This window comes from Arabidopsis lyrata (assembly GCF_000004255.2).
Source record: "Arabidopsis lyrata subsp. lyrata unplaced genomic scaffold ARALYscaffold_8, whole genome shotgun sequence".
In the NCBI taxonomy this organism is placed as follows: domain Eukaryota; kingdom Viridiplantae; phylum Streptophyta; class Magnoliopsida; order Brassicales; family Brassicaceae; genus Arabidopsis; species Arabidopsis lyrata.
This window is the reverse complement of record NW_003302548.1, coordinates 20,658,364-20,679,541: the sequence shown is the minus strand read 5'-3', so window position 1 is coordinate 20,679,541 and position 21,178 is coordinate 20,658,364. Positions and strand designations below refer to the sequence as shown.

At 34.9% G+C, this 21,178-nt stretch overlaps 5 protein-coding genes across 7 annotated transcripts; 2 read left to right on the top strand and 3 right to left on the bottom strand.

Annotated features, from left to right (window-relative positions):
* Positions 1-2,411: 2,411 nt before the first annotated feature.
* On the bottom strand, positions 2,412-3,584 carry LOC9302582. Its single transcript, XM_021015935.1, has one exon. The coding sequence runs from the start codon at positions 3,481-3,483 to the stop codon at positions 2,683-2,685; it is 801 nt and encodes a 266-aa protein (XP_020871594.1). The 5' UTR covers positions 3,484-3,584; the 3' UTR covers positions 2,412-2,682.
* Positions 3,585-5,569: 1,985 nt separating this feature from the next.
* On the top strand, positions 5,570-10,480 carry LOC9302581 (YLP motif-containing protein 1). 2 transcript variants are annotated; one of them, XM_021030828.1, is made up of 12 exons: positions 5,577-6,448; positions 6,530-6,650; positions 6,834-6,946; positions 7,043-7,141; positions 7,244-7,313; positions 7,723-7,778; positions 9,016-9,066; positions 9,227-9,331; positions 9,515-9,559; positions 9,695-9,782; positions 9,879-10,072; positions 10,188-10,480. In XM_021030828.1, exons 1-12 carry the CDS (start codon positions 5,717-5,719, stop codon positions 10,413-10,415), a joined length of 1,902 nt encoding a protein of 633 aa, XP_020886487.1. In that variant the 5' UTR covers positions 5,577-5,716; the 3' UTR covers positions 10,416-10,480. The 2 variants fall into 2 exon arrangements, 1 of the variants encoding a protein (XP_020886487.1); XR_002333199.1 differs by lacking the exon at positions 7,723-7,778 and having other exon boundaries at positions 5,570-6,448.
* A 441-nt stretch (positions 10,481-10,921) lies between these two features.
* LOC9300893 (protein PXR1) lies at positions 10,922-11,767 on the top strand. Its single transcript, XM_002866462.2, has one exon. It carries the CDS (start codon positions 11,189-11,191, stop codon positions 11,564-11,566), a length of 378 nt encoding a protein of 125 aa, XP_002866508.1. The 5' UTR covers positions 10,922-11,188; the 3' UTR covers positions 11,567-11,767.
* Positions 11,768-12,756: 989 nt separating this feature from the next.
* Positions 12,757-14,602, bottom strand: LOC9300892 (hypersensitive-induced response protein 1). Of its 2 annotated transcripts, none has more exons than XM_021030837.1 (6): positions 14,495-14,602; positions 14,001-14,208; positions 13,790-13,910; positions 13,607-13,698; positions 13,426-13,522; positions 12,757-13,333 (listed from the first exon to the last, which is right to left on the bottom strand). In XM_021030837.1, exons 2-6 carry the CDS (start codon positions 14,187-14,189, stop codon positions 12,969-12,971), a joined length of 864 nt encoding a protein of 287 aa, XP_020886496.1. In that variant the 5' UTR covers positions 14,190-14,208; positions 14,495-14,602; the 3' UTR covers positions 12,757-12,968. The 2 variants fall into 2 exon arrangements, with proteins under 2 accessions (XP_020886496.1, XP_020886501.1); XM_021030842.1 differs by lacking the exon at positions 14,495-14,602 and adding an exon at positions 14,322-14,463.
* Positions 14,603-16,055: 1,453 nt separating this feature from the next.
* LOC9300891 (protein NRT1/ PTR FAMILY 4.7) lies at positions 16,056-18,838 on the bottom strand. The gene is made up of 4 exons (XM_002864770.2): positions 18,716-18,838; positions 18,490-18,595; positions 18,034-18,251; positions 16,056-17,685 (listed from the first exon to the last, which is right to left on the bottom strand). Exons 1-4 carry the CDS (start codon positions 18,737-18,739, stop codon positions 16,336-16,338), a joined length of 1,698 nt encoding a protein of 565 aa, XP_002864816.1. The 5' UTR covers positions 18,740-18,838; the 3' UTR covers positions 16,056-16,335.
* Between the last annotated feature and the right edge of the window lie 2,340 nt (positions 18,839-21,178).

The window sequence follows — 21,178 nt, the reverse complement described above, 5'->3', positions numbered from 1 at the left end:
CACCAGGCCACCACCAGAACTGAATTTTACACCTACCACAATCATCATCACCATCAATAGTAAATCTCGCTAACTCTGATCCATCATCTTCATCAATATTTACCGCCACCACTACCAAGCTTGAACCACCGTCATCAACACCAACACCACCATTACCACATCTTCCCCTCTTTCCCCAACTGCTCTTATTTCTCCACCTTCTTTATCTTCTCCGACATCGGATCTACCTTTTTCGACAACAAATATATTTTATGTCCATCGTCGTTCATAATTCTTAATTTATCTATATATCTATTTGTTTATCTATAGAGGTGAGTATTTAGAATAATTTTTCTTCTACGATTAATAATTGATTATAATTTTTTTTTAATTATCATATTATACAATAAGATTGTATAATTTCATAAATTTTTTTTAATAATATTTTTCTTTTAGAATTAGTAGCTTTAAATTAGAATTAGTAAATAATTTTTTAATTTCTATTTTTATTTAATAAGATACATATAGTTTCCTTATAATTATCTTCTTTACTTTAATTTTTTTTTATAAGATATATATGTATAGTTGCCTTAAAATTTTTTTTTTTTAAATTTATATTTTTATTTCTTAAGATACATCTAGTTTCCTTATATTTATCTTCTTTAGATTTTTAGAATTTTTTTATATAAGATAGATATATGTATAATTTCCTTATAAATTTTTTTTGGTTTTATAAGTTGATAAATTTTATATGTGCATATAGTTTCCTAATATATTTTTAAAAATAAATAAAAGGAAATTTTTGTTTTCACGTGTCAAAATCTGAGATCGATAGATTTGCCATGTGTCACGATCCTATGAGTTATTAACTTTGAAAACCATACTTTATATAAGATAACAGTTTTATATTTTTTCATAGTATAAAAATGTAAAATGTGAAGTAGAAATTAAGAGGGGTAAAAAAAAAAAAAAACCGCATCACTCACCTTATTTTTCATAATACTAATCTAAAAAATGTACCGCCAAATATGAGGAGCTATAAAGTTTATTTTTGAGTATGTGAACTCGATAGCCAAATACTACAATCCATGAAACAAAATATTTTCTGTTTCTAATACCTGCATTAAAACTTGAATCATAAATCAATTTAGTTACGAGTCGTATTCATATTAGAGTAGGGATAAAGACAGAAATGCACTCTTTTTAACCTACTCCCACCGCTAATCATTAGGAATAATTTTAACTTGTAAGTCATATATGAAACACCTTCACATTCGATTAATAATTTGTTTGGCAAAAGCTATTTGGAACAATAGAAGTGTTGATTTGTCGACTCATTATTTTGCAGTAATGATGTTTTTTTAATAAATGTACTAGGAAACCAATTGGTCGGTTTATGATCAAAAAAAGCTTCTAAGTTATCATAAATCGTAGCTTGCAAGTAATTATTTTCATAATTTAACCTTATCATTTGTGTTATCAGTTTATCTGAGGCGGTACTTGGTTTCCTAAAAGACACATGTACAACTTGTAGGTAGTACTTTAGATTGTATTTAGATTATAAATTAAGCTATAAGGGTTGTTAACTGAAAAAAAAAATATATGCTTAATGTTAGTATTAGTTTGGCTGATAAGACGTTTATTTTTGTTGGTTTGTATCTATTGGTTCAAATCCCATGATATAACATATAAACGATTACGGAACAGTTGAAAGAGATAAGAAGAAAAACATAAAACAGTAAAAATTTGCACCATCTTGCTTTCATCGCATTTCAGTTTGTCGTTTTATCGATTGGTCACAATATAAATGGTATATACCTTACCACAACGAAATTATCAATCACACCCATTCTAATATGTACATCTCCAATTTGGTAATCCAACTCATTTAAATTTGTTGCGGATTCCACTAAACATATTTTAAATATAGACAAGACACCAAATATGAAGTTTTAATTAGAAGATGAATGAATCGACGACTACTGTTAAATTAATCTAATCTTTTTAAATACACTTTATATTATGTAGTTGGGATGACTCGAGTCTCTCAATCAATAGTGTGAACGCATCTCTCTTTATAGAAATTTCGAACAAGACGATATCAAGGCAAACCAAACATTCCTACAATATCCACCTAAAACTTATATATCCAAATTAACAAATCCATCTCTATATTTAAAAAGGTATATGAGACTATCCACACGTTAATGGACCACAACACTTTTTGAGTGTCTAAAACAAAGAAACATACAACACTTATCCAAATTTTGAATTTATTATACACACACACATACATTTAACTAACTTAAACTTTAATTGATCACATAATGGATATAACGTGTGTACACTTGAATTTTCCTAAATCATATTGTTAGGTGAAACAATTCAACATTATGATGAGAAGAATAAAAATTGAACAAGTTTATGACAAATAAACGAATAAAACCACTATTAGTCTCCTCCATTCCAATAATCAAACCACCAAAACAACTTATACATTATCTATTTAAACCGACAATTTTAAAAAATATTCGAAAATAAAATTATTTACTTTCTCGCCAACACTCAAGATTTTCTCGGAAACTAATAAAAGAAAAAGGTTGAGAGAGAAAATAAATAAAAGTAAAAAAGAAAAAAAAAAGTAGGAAAAAGAAAGAAACCGAAGCCCACCCAAAGTCCGCGTCTGGGAGAGCCACGTCACCATCAAAAAGGACGTAAATGACGACTTAGCCCATTCACATTTTTTAATATTCCAATCATGTCCTTTCTATACGGCACATACGTCTGTCGTTTTGTCTCTTCCCTTTCCCTTTCTTCTTCCTCGCCGCCATTTCCTTCCTCCTTGGACGGCGGTTCCTGATCGGACACAGTCTCGTCGTCCTTCTTAACCGGCGCCGGAAACACGAGCTTATCGTTTCCTTCGCTGCTGCTTCTAACGTACAGAAGATTCCGGAGCTTCCAACGTTTCGAGAATCCAGCTGAATGGCTTTTGATTTTGCTTCGTGACGGAGAAGACGAGAGACCTTGAAGATCATCATCTCCGGAATTCGATTGTTTTGGTTTCCATACACAGTACGTCTCCGGCGGAACTCCGGTTAGATCCTCTTCAGCTTCCGAAAAAGAATTCGAAGTCGGATCTCGATCCTCGCTCATCAGTTTTCTCAACGCCGGTCTATGACGACGAGGGAGGAGAGTAGTACTCGGTTGAGATTCTACAGGAGCATTTCCGATTCCGCCACCGTACGGATTCAACGGACGGATCTGACCGTTACAGAAAATCTCGTCGGCGGTAGCGAGAGGTTGAGAACACGTGTTGCTTAGACAATCGAAAGCGAAATCGGAATCATTATCGTCGTCGCGGTGGTGAGAGTCGGGTTGTGTCTGCTCCTGATCTCTGAATTCTTCGACGACTCGGGAGGCGATTGCGGCGAGGTCTACGGCGGAGGAGAAGCTGCCAAAACTCGGAGAGTTAGAGGAAAAGGAGAGTAACCGACTCGTCTGCATTTGAGAGAAAGTTGTTTCTTGCCTCTCAGTTTTCTCTTTTCTGAAACTGAAACGTTTGAGAGAGAGAGAGAGAGATTGTACGCTTCGAAAATTGGAGGTCCCGTGGAATATTTATATGGGAAAAATAAAAAATACAGTATTTGTATTTTCTTCATTCACGGAGAAAAAACAAATTGAAATGATTACATTAGTGGGGATTAATTGTTATTTAATCAGGAGCCAAAATCTAACTTAATTTAATTAATTATCATGATTCTAACAAGGAGCGTAAAGAACATAAACCACTAACGACGTCAACTGAAATTAAATAAACCACAAACGTTTAAACTTAAGTACTTAACCACTTGTTGAGCAAAATAAATGAAGATAAGTCTACATTTTTTAAAATCGGATTCGGAGTGTAAATGGTAACATGGAAAAAATATTCAGCCAGATTCAGCAATTCCGCAGTTACCATTTGCATAAAACTAAATTCAGCCAGATTCAACAGTTTTTCCAACATCAACAGATACATAATATGTTCATTTCAGATAAAAATTTGGATTATATATAGCGATTCACAACTCGAATTAAAATATTTTTGGCTATTAAAAATTACACATCAAATTTATATTTTAAAATAAGTTAGATCATACAAATACGATATATGAATAATTCATACACATAAAACCATTACCAGAATAGACAAGAGAGACATATTTATGTTCAGATATCTATAGATAATTTTAGATAATTTTAATAAATTTTAGATACTTAAATATAATTTTCCAAATTTTTGCAAAAATAACTCATACTTATGCTAAAATAATATTTAAAATATCAAATTAAAAAAAATTGTTAATCATCCTAATCATATTAAGGATTTAAACTACTAGAGAATAATGAAAAATCAATAAGATAATCTATACTATATTATCATGTTTATTTTTAAATTAATTTTTCAATAAAACTTTGACAAAGCTTTCTATTAATTAATTATATCTTTTTAATAGTTCAAAAATTAGATTTGGAAGAACAACTCAATTATGATAAATAGATATTAATTCTAGTATTTATTTATTGGTATAAGATTTAATTAGACAATTAGATAATTTTATCTATTTCATTTAGATATTTTTCTTTAGTTATTCTATTAATATTCGTAATTATTTGACGATATTTCAGTTAAAGTCTTAATTATTTCGACAGATTCTGCTGAAAAGCACAAAAAAATTTATCTAGATTCAGCGGTTACCATTTGAAAATATAAAAATTCAGCCAGATTCAGCTAAAAATCACTAAAAATTCAGTCAGATTCAGCCGGATCCAGCCAGATTCCTCAGTTACCATTTAGACTCTCGGTCTTGGTATTTATTTAAAATGAAAGTATAACATGAAAAATGTTACTTATCTTCTACGGTGTCACGTTTAATCAGACAATCACATCACGAGGTGATAAAACTTATCCATTTCTTCTGTATAAATTGAATATTCAAATGTTAATGATGTCACAAAAATGACGTATGTAAACCGTAAACGTAGGTTAGGAAAATGTGGAAAGGATTAAACGACATATGTAGTATTAGAGCACCCACAATGGTGCATGTGGATGGATGGGTGTTAACAATATATTTATTATAATTTTTTTAAGAGAGAGAGAGATTTGGTTAGTGGATAAAGAGAAAGAAGAGAGAAAGAGATAGATGAAACATAAAATATTAAAATAATACTCACACCCAAGTGTTATCTCACATCCATGTGTTACACTATTCTATTATTTTCCTTTTAAATAATACTCATACCCCACCAAAACATACACCACTGTGTATGGTCTTAGCCGTTAATTCCATGGAACTGATGTTCAAGTTTTATTTTTGTGTTTACTGACCATAATAATTATCGGACCTTAAAAATAAAAGTCTAAATGTCCTTAAACTTTTAGTTGGGCCTTTGGTTCACATTATGGGACTTAGTGTAACTAGGCCTCCACCGAATTCTCCTTTGGTTCACACTTCACATTATGGGACTTTAGTATAAATGGGCCTCCACCAGAATTAGGTGATTATTCATACCACTGTTTGATAATTAGCGACTATTAGTCAGATCAAACTCAAGCACAGTTCGAAGTTTTCAGCTTCTCTCAGAAACATTAGTTTTCTTTTATGTTGATCGATTTCATCACATAAACCCTAATTTAGATTTCAGGGTTCATCTGAACAGTCTTGCATATCTCGAAGCTCCAAAATCATCAACAATGGATAATAATTTCGACAACTATCATCACCACCATCATCAACAATGGCGTCCAGCACCAACACAGCCAAACGTATGCCCGATTTGTACAGTGCCTCACTTCCCCTTTTGTCCACCGTGTCCTCCTCCATCTTCTTTCCCTCACAACCCGAACTTCCCTCCTCCTCCTCCTCCTCACCTCAATTCACCTCGTCCTGGTTTCGATTCGTTCACCGGACCACCGGTTCCACCACCGCAAATTCACTATCCGCCCTGGCAACCTCACCACAGAAATCAATGGCGACCGGTTTCTTCTGACTATCGTAGCGCCGTTGATGTTGATAGGGAAGCTGATCGGAGCTATAAGCGAGCTCGGATTGATGCGATCGGTGGTGGTTCTCCCGGTTACGGTGTTTCATGGGAGAATGAACGGAGGTTGAAGATGGTTCGCGATCATGGTTATGGTTTAACTGCGCCGTCTCCCGGAGTGAATTTAGAGATCAATCATCAGTATGGGAGTGAATTTAGGAATGGAGGTCAGTTTAATGGTGCAGCTCCTCCGCCTCATCATCCGCCGCTGTACGGAGGCTATTTTAGCGGTCCTAACGGTCAGCCTCCTCTTCCGGTTTCTCCACCACCGCCTTTGCCTCCTTCTCATCCGCCGTCTCATCCTTCTTCACTGTTTCCTGTCACTACTAATTCGTCACCAACGATCCCTCCATCATCATCATTACCTCAAATGCCTAATGCTTCTGTAATGTTGCTTTCGTGGTTTCCTTCTTTCCTTCGAAATATCTTGTTTTGCTGTACTGATAAATCTCTTATTGTTTGGTAGCCATCTTCTGCACAATTAGCACCTACTCGGTCTAAAGTGATTGATGTGTCCCATTTATTGAAGCCTCCTCATCGTTCTACTCGTCCAGATCACTTTGTAGTTATCCTTCGAGGGCTACCAGGTTCTTTTCTGAGCCTCTCTTTGCTTTTTGCGTCGAGTTGTTACATGATTTCAGTTCTTAGCGTAGCCTCTGGGAGGAAACAATATAATCTCCACTTGTTTTTGCATTTGAATGACCTTGAAAGGTGTTTGTATTTAAGTTCATGTGTTACTGAGTAATAACTCCATTAGTATATATATTCAGGCAGTGGGAAGAGTTATTTAGCCAAGTTGTTGCGTGACATCGAGGTAGAAAATGGTGGTAGTGCTCCGCGAATCCATTCTATGGATGATTACTTCATGACTGAAGTTGAGAAGGTTAATTAATCCTCATAATTCTTAAACAGTTCTTAAAAGTCTTTACTCGGGACCATCAAAGGACTCTAAAATTGTGTTGTTTTGTCAATTTAAAAGGTTGAGGAGAGTGATTCAACTTCTTCAAGCTCTGGTAGAAGCAAAAGACCTAATGTGAAGACGGTCATGGAATACTGCTATGAACCTGAGATGGAAGAGGTGTCTTTTCAACATATAGCTTGATATAAATGAAATAGGAATATAATAAACCACAGCGATATATTTCTTTTGTTAAGTTTCTAGCCACTCTTAAATTCTCAGGCTTATCGTTCAAGCATGCTGAAAGCTTTTAAGAGGACACTTGAAGATGGAGCCTTCAGCTTTGTAATCGGTAATGATTTTCTCATAACTGCCTACTAGAATGTAGGACACATATAACAGCTTTGAAATTTTATTTCCTTGCTATCTGTGATCTGATGACATTATCTCTTTTGGTTTCTTGATGTTGAAATGATGGATACTACTTTTCTTTTTGAGCAAACATTTCACCTGATATAGTTTCTCTAGTTTCTTAGTTTAAAAAAATTAATATCCTCCCAGCAGCCCTCTTATCTGCTCAAGGTATAGGGAGTAGTAAATATTGCAACATGTAAGATCTTTGTTTAGAGATTCTATTCATCTAGTTTAGCTGGGAACTAGGTGGTGCAGTGTCCAAGCACTACTTTCATTTTCTCTAACCACGGATGCAGTTTGTTTTCTGGAATTGACCGTTTCTTGCTGGTATATGTCACTCATCTTAGTGGATGACCGCAATCTGCGGGTAGCTGATTTTACTCAGTTTTGGGCAACAGCAAAGGTATATCCTCACTTCTTCCTGTATTACCTTGTGGAGTTTGGATGTTGTTTGCGGATTCTATGGAAGACTCATAATGATTTGTGAAGTCAACTAGCATCTTTAGTGCTTAGGTATCCTTGGTTTTTCAAATGTCTAGATAATTTCATCTGCACTAAATGTTAGTGAAGTCTAAAATTGTTTATTACACAATATATTTTAGTAAGTTGACAGTTCTGACAATGTTTTAGTTAGTTATCTCAACCTCCTCAAGTATTAGCATAATGCTCCGTCCAAATTTATAGTGACCTTGCATTTCCCTAGATTGAGAGTACGAGTCTTCTTTCCTCAGCATCTTCATAATCTTTTCTTGAAAACTAGTTTTCCAAAGTTACTCCTGTACATTAGTTATTGTCTTGCTTCACTCCTGTATATTAGTGAATATATGGTCTTTCAAAGATATGTCTATTCTCTCTCCCCCTTTACAACCTTCTTGGTTGTGTATTTATCATCAAAGAGGACATTGGCGTGGGGCAACTTGCAAGTTCTTATAAGTCCTTTCTCCTTTATATTGCTAATTCCCTCTTTTATAAGATGAGTCATTAGTCTTGTTAATGACTGTATGTACTATTTATAGTGGTATTTTACATGCAAGTTGTAGTTGTTATTAATTTTTCTGCTTGCTTCATGTTGCTTTCTAAACATCGTGTGAGGTTGCCATTCTTTTTAAATTTTTGTAACCTTGCAGTCACTGACCAATATAATTTGTAATATGTCCTTTCCTATTTATTTATAAACAAGTAGTGGTAGCTTTGGGCAATCACTACTCCTCATCCCCTTTTGTTGCTTGCCACCGTGCTTGTTGATTTTCTTGTTTATCTATGATTCTGTGAAAATGAAAGTTGAAGAATTTTAGATGGCTTCTTGACCAGCTTAAAACTAATACAATATAAATAAAAAGCTTTGAATTCGAGAATTCACCTTTTCCCCTTTTGCTGAATTTCAGTTTGATTCAATTTTCTTTTGCCTCGATTTTGCTCAGTGAGCAGTTTCTTCATTCTATTTACCTGAAATGTAGATGCCGACGATCTCTTTTCTGTGTATGATTGTATGCTTGTTGTAAATGATGAACCTTGAATTGTTACTTATTGTAACATTTGAAACCAGTTCAACTGAAACATGTCTGTTGTCCAGTATTGAAAATGAAAGATTTATCTTAATCGTTCTTGGAAGTTTCCTTGACTCTCTGTTTCTTTTGCAGAGATCTGGATATGAAGCTTACATATTCGAAGCAACATACAAGGACCCGACTGTGAGTTCTCTGCATACTATTTACTCTTTGATAACTTAGATTTTGTATCTCAATTGTAGTTTTCATTTTTAGCCTAGATAAATAGGAGCACACTAAGATCATTATCATATTTATACAGAATGTCATTCACTTGATGTTCTAAGCGTGTGCAAAATTACAGGGCTGTGCTGCAAGAAACGTACATGGCATCACACTAGATCAAGTACAGCAGATGGCAGAACAATGGGAAGAAGCTCCTTCATTGTACATGCAGCTGGATATCAAGGTTCTTATGCCATTCTTTTTCTTTCCAACATTCTTGCTTTTTGTAAATGGGAAGAAGACCCCTTCATGTACGATTTGGCGTTGACCTAAAGGAAACTGATCTTAAGATGAGCTTCATGCAGTATAATCTCGTTTTGTTGCATTTTTACAACATCTTAAATGTTATCTTCGTTTTCTGTGATAGTCTTTTACGCGGTGGGATGACCTGAAGGAGAATGGAATCCAGGAGGTAAGAGAAAAATCTTTTTGTACCTCTCTGTCCTTGAGTAAACAAGGGTTAAAAAATTCCTTGTTTTGACCATTGTTTCAATCTTGGCCTTCATTATTTGATCCAACCTCGTAATTTCTCATAAAATTGCTCTAGGTGGATATGGACATGGAAGATGATTTCGGACTGCCAGAAAGAAAATCTGATAACAGTACCCAGTCAGAAGAAAAGGGTGCGACAGAGGGTAGATTTCAATGCTTTCTTTATACTGTCTTCTTTTTTTACTTAGACAAACCGAAAACACTTAGCTGAGTCTTTCGTTCTGTTGGAATCACCTCAGGCTCTTACAAAAGTGAGAGTAAATGGCATGCAGAATCTGGCTCCCGTACAGAAGAAGTGAAAGAACTAAGCAGAAGTAAATGGTCAAATGTAGAAGAAGATGAAACAGAGAACTCTCAGAGCGTGAGACGAAACCCCAAATCTCTTCCCAAATCAAGCCAGCGGAAAGGCAAATCTGTTTGGTGGGGAGATAAGGTATAAACATACACATATTTGCTTGTTCAGTACGTCTCTAGAAGTTCTATTAGCTTTGAAATCATGTTTATCTTCTGGAAAATATCTGATGCATGCTTTTTATTTCTGTGGATAGGGTGGAGATGCAGGTTTTTCAATTGGTGCTGCCAGGAATATGAACATGCCATCCTTAGTTATAGGTCCAGGATCAGGATACAACTTGAAATCGAATCCTCTATCGGAAGAAGAGAGTCGTGCACTTGCTGATGCAATTGGGAAAGCAAAGGTAAGAGGAATTTTCCAGGATCAGCTTAGAGCAGAGCGTGAGTCTTTCAAAGCTGTTTTTGACAAGAGACATGTATGAATCGTTACAAAGGATAAGTAAGTGTATGATTTTCTCTGGGTAATCAAAATTTATTTTGCCTGATCCATGAGAATCATCATCAGTTCCATTTTTCATTCACATATCGACCAACAAAATTGAGAATCTTGGGAAAATATGATAATCCACTGTTCTGTGTTTTTTATAATTGGGATTATGATTTCCTCCAATATTTATTTGTGTATGCATGTACAATATTGATACTATTACGAGAAAATAAACATTTATTTTTAAGATAGATTATAAATTATAATGATTTTTATATTTGTGTGTGTATAATATTGATTTTATTATTGGTACAAATTTTCTTACAAGTTGATCTGTATAATTCAAAACCACCAAGTATACGGAACAGTTTTAGTGAAAGAGAAAGTAACAAACAACATGAAGCATAGGCTTAATTAATCGCTGCATAAGTTTTAGTTGATAATCTTTTCGTACCATTGGTGATTTGTGAAAACCTTCCTCTATATATGCGACAAAACTACTTAAGGGCTCTATGGATGAGCTTAAAAGATTGATCATTCCACAAAACTAAAATCCTAAAGATAGAAAAGGAAGCAACATACGAAACTCCATAATTCTCGTTATAGAAGTAATATCTACGGATGTGATCATTTTATGTCTAATTTTAGCTGAAGATCCTTTGTAATAAAAGGGTAATTCTTAGTTCCACAAGAAATTTGTAAGAAAGTTTTCTAGATTTAAGCACTATCTAAGAAAGACAAAATCAAACCCAAATCTCATAAAGAATAATGGGAGAAACAGAAGAGAAAGTGAAGAACCATGGTGATAACAAAGAAGAGGAACACAACAAGGCTGAGAAAACTGAGAAGAAGGAGAAGAAGAAAGATAAAGATAAGAAGGATAAGAACGAGGACGATAAAAATGGTGGAGGAGAAGAAGGAGAAGATCAAGAGAAGAAGAGCAAGAAGAAAGATAAGAAGGCGAAGAAAGAAAAGAACCCTGAAGATAAGAAAGATCCAGAGAAATTGAAGATGAAGCTTCAGAAGATTGAAGAAAAGATTCAAGCTATGGTCTTAAAGAAAGATGAGATTGTGAAGCTTATTCATGAGGCTGAACAAGCTAAGCCTAGTACTGCTGCAGTAGATGCACCACCACCAACTAACTAATTCAAATACAAATTATATGCTACCTTAAGTTAACTAATATATATGCCAATTACAAATGCTGATGAATGTTATTTTCAGCGTATCTTGGCATAGGGTTTTTGTTTTGTTTTGTTTGATTTCAATCAGAGTTTGCTTGTAAAATATGTGTTGTAAGTTGTACAAAAACTATCTGTTTTTAATATAATACTTTTCAGCTTAATACATATTGGTAATGCTGATGTATAAACCACATTGAAAGAACTATAGAGTTCATGTTTATGATTTAATAATTTAAGACCACAACAATGCATTCAAATGGGTCAACTGATATTGAAATCTAATGAACCTTACCTATAAGATTAGTAGATTACATCATTCCTTTTTATTAGAAAAAAACAAAGTCAATGGTTTGATTATCTTTTTGATTATTGGATCCGTTAACACAAATATCTAGACTTGCCAAATCCGATTGATATATTTGTCATTACGTGTTTGGTTGGTTGGATTTATATATGATGTAGGCATCAGAATCTATATTGGTTGGTGTAAAAAGAATTCTGCTGCAACTACCACTAAACTACACCATTATGGTTTAAAAAGGACTAGATAAATAAAAAAGTTGAGACTTGTGAAGACTTGTGAGAGACGTATAACACATTAGTAGCATTTAAAGATGATGTAAATTACATACTAAAAAATGTCTGCAGAAGACTGGTATTGGGTTGAAATATTGAAGAAAACTGAGGGGCAAGATGGTAATTAGTTCTTCAACCATGAAAGTGGAAACAATAACACTCTGCAACTGCAATGTCTAATAACCAAAAAAGCTGAATTATCTTCTTCTAGCAACTAGGATCATTTGTTATTAAGTATAGAAAGAAACATCGTTGCCAAGTTCATACATCACCATCCTACTTATGACTATTAAATTCTCATTATTTCATATTAGATAAAGTTTACCATGTGAAAGTTTTATCTTTTTGAGATGAATTATTGATCACAAATATATAAAGGCCCTGCAAAATTTATGACAATGTCAATGTCTTCTTGCCTTTAAAGGAAATGGCACTAATTTCATGTAGGTGAAGGAAGTTTCCTGCGAAATTTCTTCACCCTACGTAATCATTAGTTACGTTGAATGTGAAATAAAAACATTCTTAAGAACTAATAATCTTTAATCTTTCATTTCACTATTAATTTGACACAAAAGATGTCACCAAATATTTGTCTTTGCATTTAATCTTCTGATTTAGTGTTCACGAGTTTGATTATACCACCATAATTCATGTACTACAATACTAAATAGAAATAAAAAAGGAAAAAAAAAGAAAAAAAGAGTTCGAACATAATCCAAAAGAAAGAAGAGATGATAATCACATCACACCATAGTCAAAGAGAAGAGAACATAATCAGTCAATCCACTTCAAGAAAGGTTTGCGGACGAGCCTTGAAGAAGGCCATCTCTGATCTGAGTAGCAACATCGCGAACAGCTCCTGGTCCATGCGGTATGAACACAGCAGAAGACTTGGAGCTAGCACCAATCTCCTTCATTGTGTCAAAGTACTGTGTAACAAGCACCATGTCCATCACATCTTTAGCAGTTGTCCCAGGCACATTCACAGCGAAACCCAAAACACTGTCGCGTAATCCATCTACAATCGCTTGTCTCTGACGGGCGATACCCAGACCCGAGAGGTACTTGGACTCAGCTTCACCTTCAGCTCGCTTAATCTGCAGAATTTTCTCAGCCTCTGCCTTCTCGTTTGCAGCCAATCTCATCCTTGCAGCTATAAACAAGAAGCAGAAACTCAGATTTGAGGATTTACAAGTAGAAGAATAAGTAAAGAGTATATAAATGATGGGAAGTAATGTTAGTTACCAGCGTTGATTTCGTTCATGGCCCGTTTAACATGTTCATCAGGCTCGATATCAACAATGAGAGTTTGCACAATCTCATAACCGTAAGCCGACATTGCCTACAAGAGTGACAGAGATACAAAATTTGAACACTCATAACTTCACAATCAGAAAGAGACCAAAACACACAAAGAATAGTATACCTTCTCGAGCTCCTCTTCAACAGCTTTTGCAATATCATTCTTCTGCTCAAAGACATCATCAAGAAGCAACTTTGGGACACTTGCTCTAATGACTGGAACAAAAAAACTCAGAATGATCAATATTCTGAACACAATCACTTAGTATCTAAAACATGTTTTTTTTTTTTTAACAATGAGACTTACCATCAAACACATAAGCTTGAATCTGACTCCTTGTGTTGCTGAGTTTGTAGTAGGCATCATTGGCCTTATTAGCTAGGGCACGGTACTGAATCGATGCAACAACATTAACAAACACATTGTCCTGGAAAAACACAAACAAAAAAAAAAGAAAGATTAGTACTACACAGAAGCTAATCAAAGCACAATTTTGATAAAGAGAAGAATCTTAAACCTTAGTCTTGGTCTCGCAACGGACGTCTAGTTGCTGAACCCTTAGAGAGAGGTAACCAGCAACTTGACTACCAAGACACCATGGAAGAAAATGGCAACCAGGCTCAAGAACTTCTTCGAATTTCCCGAATGTTTCTTTTATCGCTACCGTTGATTGATCCACTTGAACACAACATAACAAATTTCCCATCTTTTCTTCTCTTCACAACCTAATCCATCAGAAACCAAAAAAAAAATCAAATTTTTTATTGAAAATTCTGAAGATCATGAGCATAAGAACAAATACTGAACTCAAAGCTTGTAAATTTAACATGAAACCCACCGGAAAAATTGAGAAAAGGTCGCTCTTTTTTTTCTCTCTCGATCTAATCTCACGTACCCAGAAAATACAAAATCAGCCCCGAAATTTGGAATTCTAGAACAAAACTGTGCCTCTGAACACAGAATTTTCACGTAATCAAAAGAAGAAGAAGAAGATGATAGATAGGGTTTTACCGAAATTTCTCCGTTCTCCGATTAGATTTGCTTAAGAGCTAAGTTGATATTTCAGTGGGTAGAGACGGTTTTATTTATATACAGGAAAGAAAGACCTCAATAGTTTTCAACTATTTCGAATTGTTACCCTTTTCTATTTATAAATTTACACAATATACCCAATAGAAATTAAACGCGTATAAAAACCCAGGAACTTTTGACGAGATAATATAAATTCATTATTCTTTTGTTCTTATCTAGATTCAGAAATTATTATCTGCTTATACCAAAAAAGGAAAAGAAAAAAAAAAAAACTGTTTTCTGTTATATCTGTGATAAATATAAACATATAGGGTCTTAATTTAGAGAATTTTAAAAAGAAAAGGATGAGTTGTTGAGCCGGTTCGATTGATATAAGTCGAAGAATATTCCACAAATACATCGGAAAAGAATCTCATTACAAAAATAAACTTTATTACAATCTTCGTAAAGAAAAAGAGCAAAAGGAAGAAGCTTCATTACAAGTTACAATCTGTCAATCTTTTACGTTACGTGAAAATAGGGACTACTTGCCACTATAAAATCTTATGAGATTAATTTGTTTTGGACATATCAAAATTAGAGATTGATTAGAAAAAATGAGAGTACACATTAGCCTTTGAATATTTGAGATATTTTCATTACTGAAATAAATGTGGAGATTCATCAGCTTTAGAAAAGATGAAAGATGATAAACACTAAAAGAGTGGATTATTCTCATATTTGAGATAAGGACTCCTTTTTAAGCATATTTTAAAGGCAAATAAATCAGTGGTTAAAAGTAAAACAGCGATGTGATTTTTTTTTTTTTGTCATCTAATTTTATATAAATAGAAATAAGTTCCAAAGAGCACATGTTACACAAAAAAACAATCCAACAAAAGCACATTTACATAAAAAGGCCTAAACAAGACTTCACAAGACTTCACCCAGTCAAGGAGAGGATAGAACTCTCTCACCCTCAAAAACGCCTTGTAACCACGAAGGATAACCCGCTGCAACATAAGACTGCAACCTCAAATCACCTGTGACGCTTTGAGCAATGATATTAGCTCCTCTATTTACCTCTACCACTTCTACTACTACCTTCCAATTTAAAATCCCATCCAGCACCAGTAAAACTTCTTGCGAATGGTACCTATAGGAAGGCCATGCTTTAGGTCTGTTCACCATACCAACAAAAGAAGGATCCTGAAAAGCAAAAACCACCTTCGAGCACACTTTCAGCAGCCCACAAAAAACACTTAAGCTTGGCATCAATCACATCCACACAGTTCGAAAAAGGTCTTCTACTATGCATACTGACATTCCCCTCATGATCTCTAATTACCCAAGCACCACCTGCCAACCGGCTTCTCTTAGCCCAAGAAAAACCAATGTTGCACTTTAACCATCCTCTAGAAGGAGCCCTCCAACCTAGACTGCCCTTAGACACAGAACTCTCCACCTAAACAGCGATGTGATTTACTTAAATCTTTTTCTTTTCTCTTTTTTGTTAAGGAGCCATTGTGTGATTCACAGATGTACAATATTATTTATTTGATAAACGCAGCAAATACAAACATTAATTTCCAACATTACAATTACATTTCATGGAATATTGGCTATAAATGAAAATAACAATGTCTTTATAATCATATTAAATGACATATCCGTGAAATTTGAGCGTGTAGCCATAGTCGTAAAAACAAATCTAGCATCATAGTAACTTCTTCTCCAAGAAACCAAACCCTAGACATATTTAATCGATTATTATTAATAGACGACAAATTACCCTACAATAAGTTCTAGACAATACAACTATCGATATATATGCTTAGGATCTACCCTTGGTTCGACCGGTACACATAACGACTAGCCCAAAAGAGGTAATGCAAGAAATTAATCCCACTAAGCACACACATGAGCCAGTAGAATCTCTCGAGGTGGTACTGATTTAGATTCTTCCCTAGAAGCCATGGATTGTGATGGTTTAAGCCTGTTACGAAATTAACAGCCGAGACGAGAACAGAGCTCAAGTAATATCCCATCGCAAGAGACGCCCATGAGAGCGAGGTTGCAAGGGAACGCATCGAAGAAGGAGCTTCGGTGAAGAAAAACTCCATCATACCGGCTAGAGTGAATAGATCTGCTGATCCAAGAAACACATATTGAATGGCCACCCAAAGAAACGTTATAGGAAGCGGCGAAGAAGAATAAGAAGATGAGTTGTTGTTTGAGCAGCAAGTAACAACGACGTGCTTGCGTTTTGTTTCCACTAAGGCTGCCACCGCCATTGCTACTATGGAAAGGACTAGCCCTGTTCCGATGCGTTGAAGATGGGTTATGCCGGTTTCGGTTTTTGTTGTTTTTCTAGCTAGAGGGAGGAGGAGGTGGTTGTAAGTTGGAGCTAAGATCATCATGAAGACGACCGGGAAGACTGGTAATGCCGCCGGTGGGACAGTAAATGACCCGAGCTTCGTATTCATCGTCGAAGCTTGTTGGACGGAAAACGTCGAGAGCTGAGCTAGACAACAATTAAGCATAATGGTAGACATAAAAATAGGTAAGATCTTGATGACTATCTTCACATCTTTGGCTTGATCTTCAGTGCAACGGAGTGGACGTGGAATCGATTCACGCTCTCTCACAACTTCACCTAGGAAAGATCCAAGAAATTCATCATCTCTGTTGCAGTTTTGCTTGGTTACGTTGTCATTACAATCACTTCTTGTATGACAAGTGACAACGTTTCTTGAAGTTCTTCTTTTCTTATACTTAGCGTAGAAAGCAGCCGTTAAGACCTTGAATAGAGTCGTGATTGGACTTCCACTGGGAACCTTGAGGTGATAAAAGCGAGATCCGGCCAAGAAAACCGGCACCGAGATCAAGATCGCGGCCGTGGAGACACCGAAACCATAAGACCAGCCTTTGTTGTCTTCGAGCCAGACCACGACCGTGACGGCTATCAAGGCACCGCACGAGAGGCTAAATATGAAGTAGTTGAAGAAGAAGGATCTTTGTCTCCTCCCACTCGGTGTTTCTTCGTCGAACTGTTCCGCTCCGTGCGGTGGCAACGAGCCTTTTATTCCTCCGACACCGAGAGCAACTGAGTATAGACCCACAAATAGAACAACACGAGACCATGGCTCGGTAGAGTGCTCGTGGGCTTGGACCGTTAGTACCACTAAGCCCTGTGTGTTCCACAAAATAGTGTGGTTTAAAAGGTTAGATATTCATACTAGAGCTTCTATGTAAATGTTTAAATCTCGTATCATGTAAATTAAAAATACGTAGATCATTTAATGTTACACATTTTAGAAAAAAAAAAGGAAAAGTTAGAGTTTTTATTTATTTATTTAAATATTAAAAAATATATTGCTAAAAATAGAAGGAATTTTTTTCTGTTTTTTCTATTAACTTTCATCCTCTGAAGTCCATTTCCAATGACCTGGTTTTAGGTAAGGTTTTATTTTTATTTTTAATTAAACTCTAGCTTATACGGATTTTGTTTTTAAAAAATAGTCAACTGAAATGCATACCAAGAATTCTATGGCGGCGCTGACTAGATAGATATGGAAAGTAGTGAAGAAGGCGTCTGCCAAAAAACCTCCGAGAAGGGCCAAGAAAAACGCCGTTCCCATAAAAGCGGTCACGGCATTTGCGGCTCCCGACGGCGAAAATCCCATCTTTGTTGACAAATACAGCACTAGGTTGCTCGCGTTTGCTAAAAACGCAAGGTTCTCCAACACTTCCACAACTAAAAATGTACAGTATGTCATATCAATTAATACTCCATTTTTAACAAATAATGTTTTGAGTGAATATAAACTTGCTGGTGTAAGATTCTTAACTATTAGATTAAGTTGAAACTATCACTGATATGAAAAAGAATCTAGAATATCTTGTAAAAATAAAAATAATAACTCTTCTACATCTACTTCTTGATTTGTAGTATGTAATAGTTGTGATTAAAGATGAGTTTTAGAATGACTCACCCAAGACGAACGAGGCAGCAAGCATACCGCCATGGCGGCTACGCAACGCCGGTCTATTTCGCCAGTCTACATAACCATTCCACGTGCTTAACCTGTTTGCTTCATCCTACATATATTTACACAAAATGTTGTCAAATTATCATATAATCATTTCTAACTCTTAGCTTATACTAGTCTGAACTTTTAGTTGGATTTAGAAAATTTGGAGGATAGAGTTAAAACTCACCATTTGTTCAAACGTCTGAGACATGATAATCAAGAAACAGCTGTTTGGAGAATGAAAGTGAAGTATATGATTAATGGCAATAGTGTGTAGACATTTATAGAGAGGGGGAGAGAGAGTGGACGTGAGGGGAAAAAATTGGTGTGTGGTTATTACAAACAAGCGAAAACTCTAGAGACTAAACGTACAACTTCGAAAACAAAGAAATGACTGTCTTTGATGTTGACTCTTTTTTTGTATTTCCTCGTTAACAAGGCACCGTGCATAACTGCATATCCTAGAAGTTTAACTTAGCCAAATTTTGCTACTTTTGGTTTATGAAATTTCTATATATAATGTACTTAACTGAATAAAGACGCAACTACTTAACTCATAATCAATCAACTATGTTAGAATATTTCAGAATCTAGACTTTTATTTTTGATGTTACTTTTGTAAACTCTTCTCCTCCTAATTGGGCAACTAATCATGGAGTTGTTTTTAACGAATGTGTGGTTGACAAAAAAGAAAGAAAGAATATTCAATAATCCAGAATATAAATGGAGATGAATCTTGTATATAGTATATTGATCAACCGATTGGTTTTTGAATTAGAAGTTCAAAATTCCTAAAAACAATAAAATCATTCATTTTAGAATGTTGTCCACGTAAATAAACCATTATTGTATAAACAAGAGTCTAGCGAACATGCGTTTGTTAAGTGGGCACTATGGAATTGGAAAATGTGCTTTTGGTAAGCAATTGTCTAAAACCAAAATGATCTTGTCAAACATGATCTTTTTTTTTCCGTCAAAAATTATCTTAAAACATTAGTTGTTGAAGAAAAATTCTATCGTCGTTAGTTTAAGACAAAATAGCTACATGTTTCTTTAAACTGACCTTTTTACTATTGCACAGGTCCACATTAGTAACAAGATTATGGGGAGTCTATGATGAAATCAACATTTCATGAAATTGAGTCAACTAACAAGATAAATACCACGGTCCACACAATTTAAGATAGTCTGGTTATAAATTCAATCGCTAAACCAGATTATATGTCCCACAGTGTAGCCTTTGTTGGTCTTTCACGAGCGATAAACAAATATTTTGTGGAATATCGTCGTATCTCTTCGAAAAAATTGAAAAGTTTTTGTAAGTAATTGGAGAATTCAAAATGTAAAACCGGTTAATTCTTAATCGTTTTGATAGTGAATGATCGTGTTGTAAAAGAGGCGGTGAGAACGACCCTACCCATCTCTCAAATCTTATTGGCTCATACGCTAAATAGAAAGTTGTCTTTATTATTATAAATACTGAAAGAACAATTGATATGAATATTTCATTTGCAAGTTGTCTACAACAATTAACTCTTGTGATAACGATATTCTTGTTTCATTGTCACGCGCAAGTAATCTTAACCTAAACTATTTATGGACCGCATCATTGGTAACTTTGTATATGAGGAACCGAATCGATAAGAAATCAACCAAAAGGAATCTTGTTTTCAACTTTTCGTGTTAGAGCTTGGTAACAAATTAAAATCATGTTTCCCAGTAGTGTATTCTCCAACGTTTTTGGAAAAATAGCTTTAGCAGCCGGTTTAACCGATCGGAGACTAACCAACCAAACCGGTTCATTCATGCATTATTGATATGTGCATATATAAGACAAGCTTTTATGCTTTGGTAAATGATTCCCCCATGAGATTGGGTGTATCATTTTTGGGCCACCACCACCACTGCAACAACCACACTCCATTCTTTCTAAACGCTTTCTGTGGATGATAAAATTTGTCAGGAGCAAATTTTATCAATCGGTACGATAATACAATAGTAACCATCTTCTACAATCATCCAATTTGGGTGGTGGCCTAGCTCTTCCCGTAATTTACGAAATGCCCTACCTTTTTTAACCTATTAAATGATATCATCTAGACGTTACTACAACGCTCCAAACCGGAATATTTCGGTTTTGTCCCGGTTTTCGTTGAGGACACCGTAGCTGGTTCGTGTTTGGGCAACATGTCGCTGGAGCTTGTATTAGAATCATAAGATATGCATAAATTGGATCGATTTTATCTAGATAGAAATACTAGAAAGGCCACATTGAAATATTTAAGAATATATATATGGATGGAGTCAGCTTTCGCATTTCAACTTTCCACTAACTCCATTTTCTTTCATTCGGTCTTAAAGATTTGAAGCTAAAGACTAACACATACATCAATCAACCGGAATCTGCATTTTGTAATCAACCGAATCCGGTTAAAAGGGTTGTGGATCATAGATTCCAGGTTTTTATTGAGTTATTTGATGTGATTAGTTTACATAAGCTTTAACGGATCAGTATAACAATTTAGCAGTAAAACGTTGAGGCAGTATTTTATAATTTTCTTATTAGTTATTTCAAATAAATTCATATATATATATATATATATATACCGTAGGTTAATTGCATTCATATGGTGAATGTGAAATCAACTGC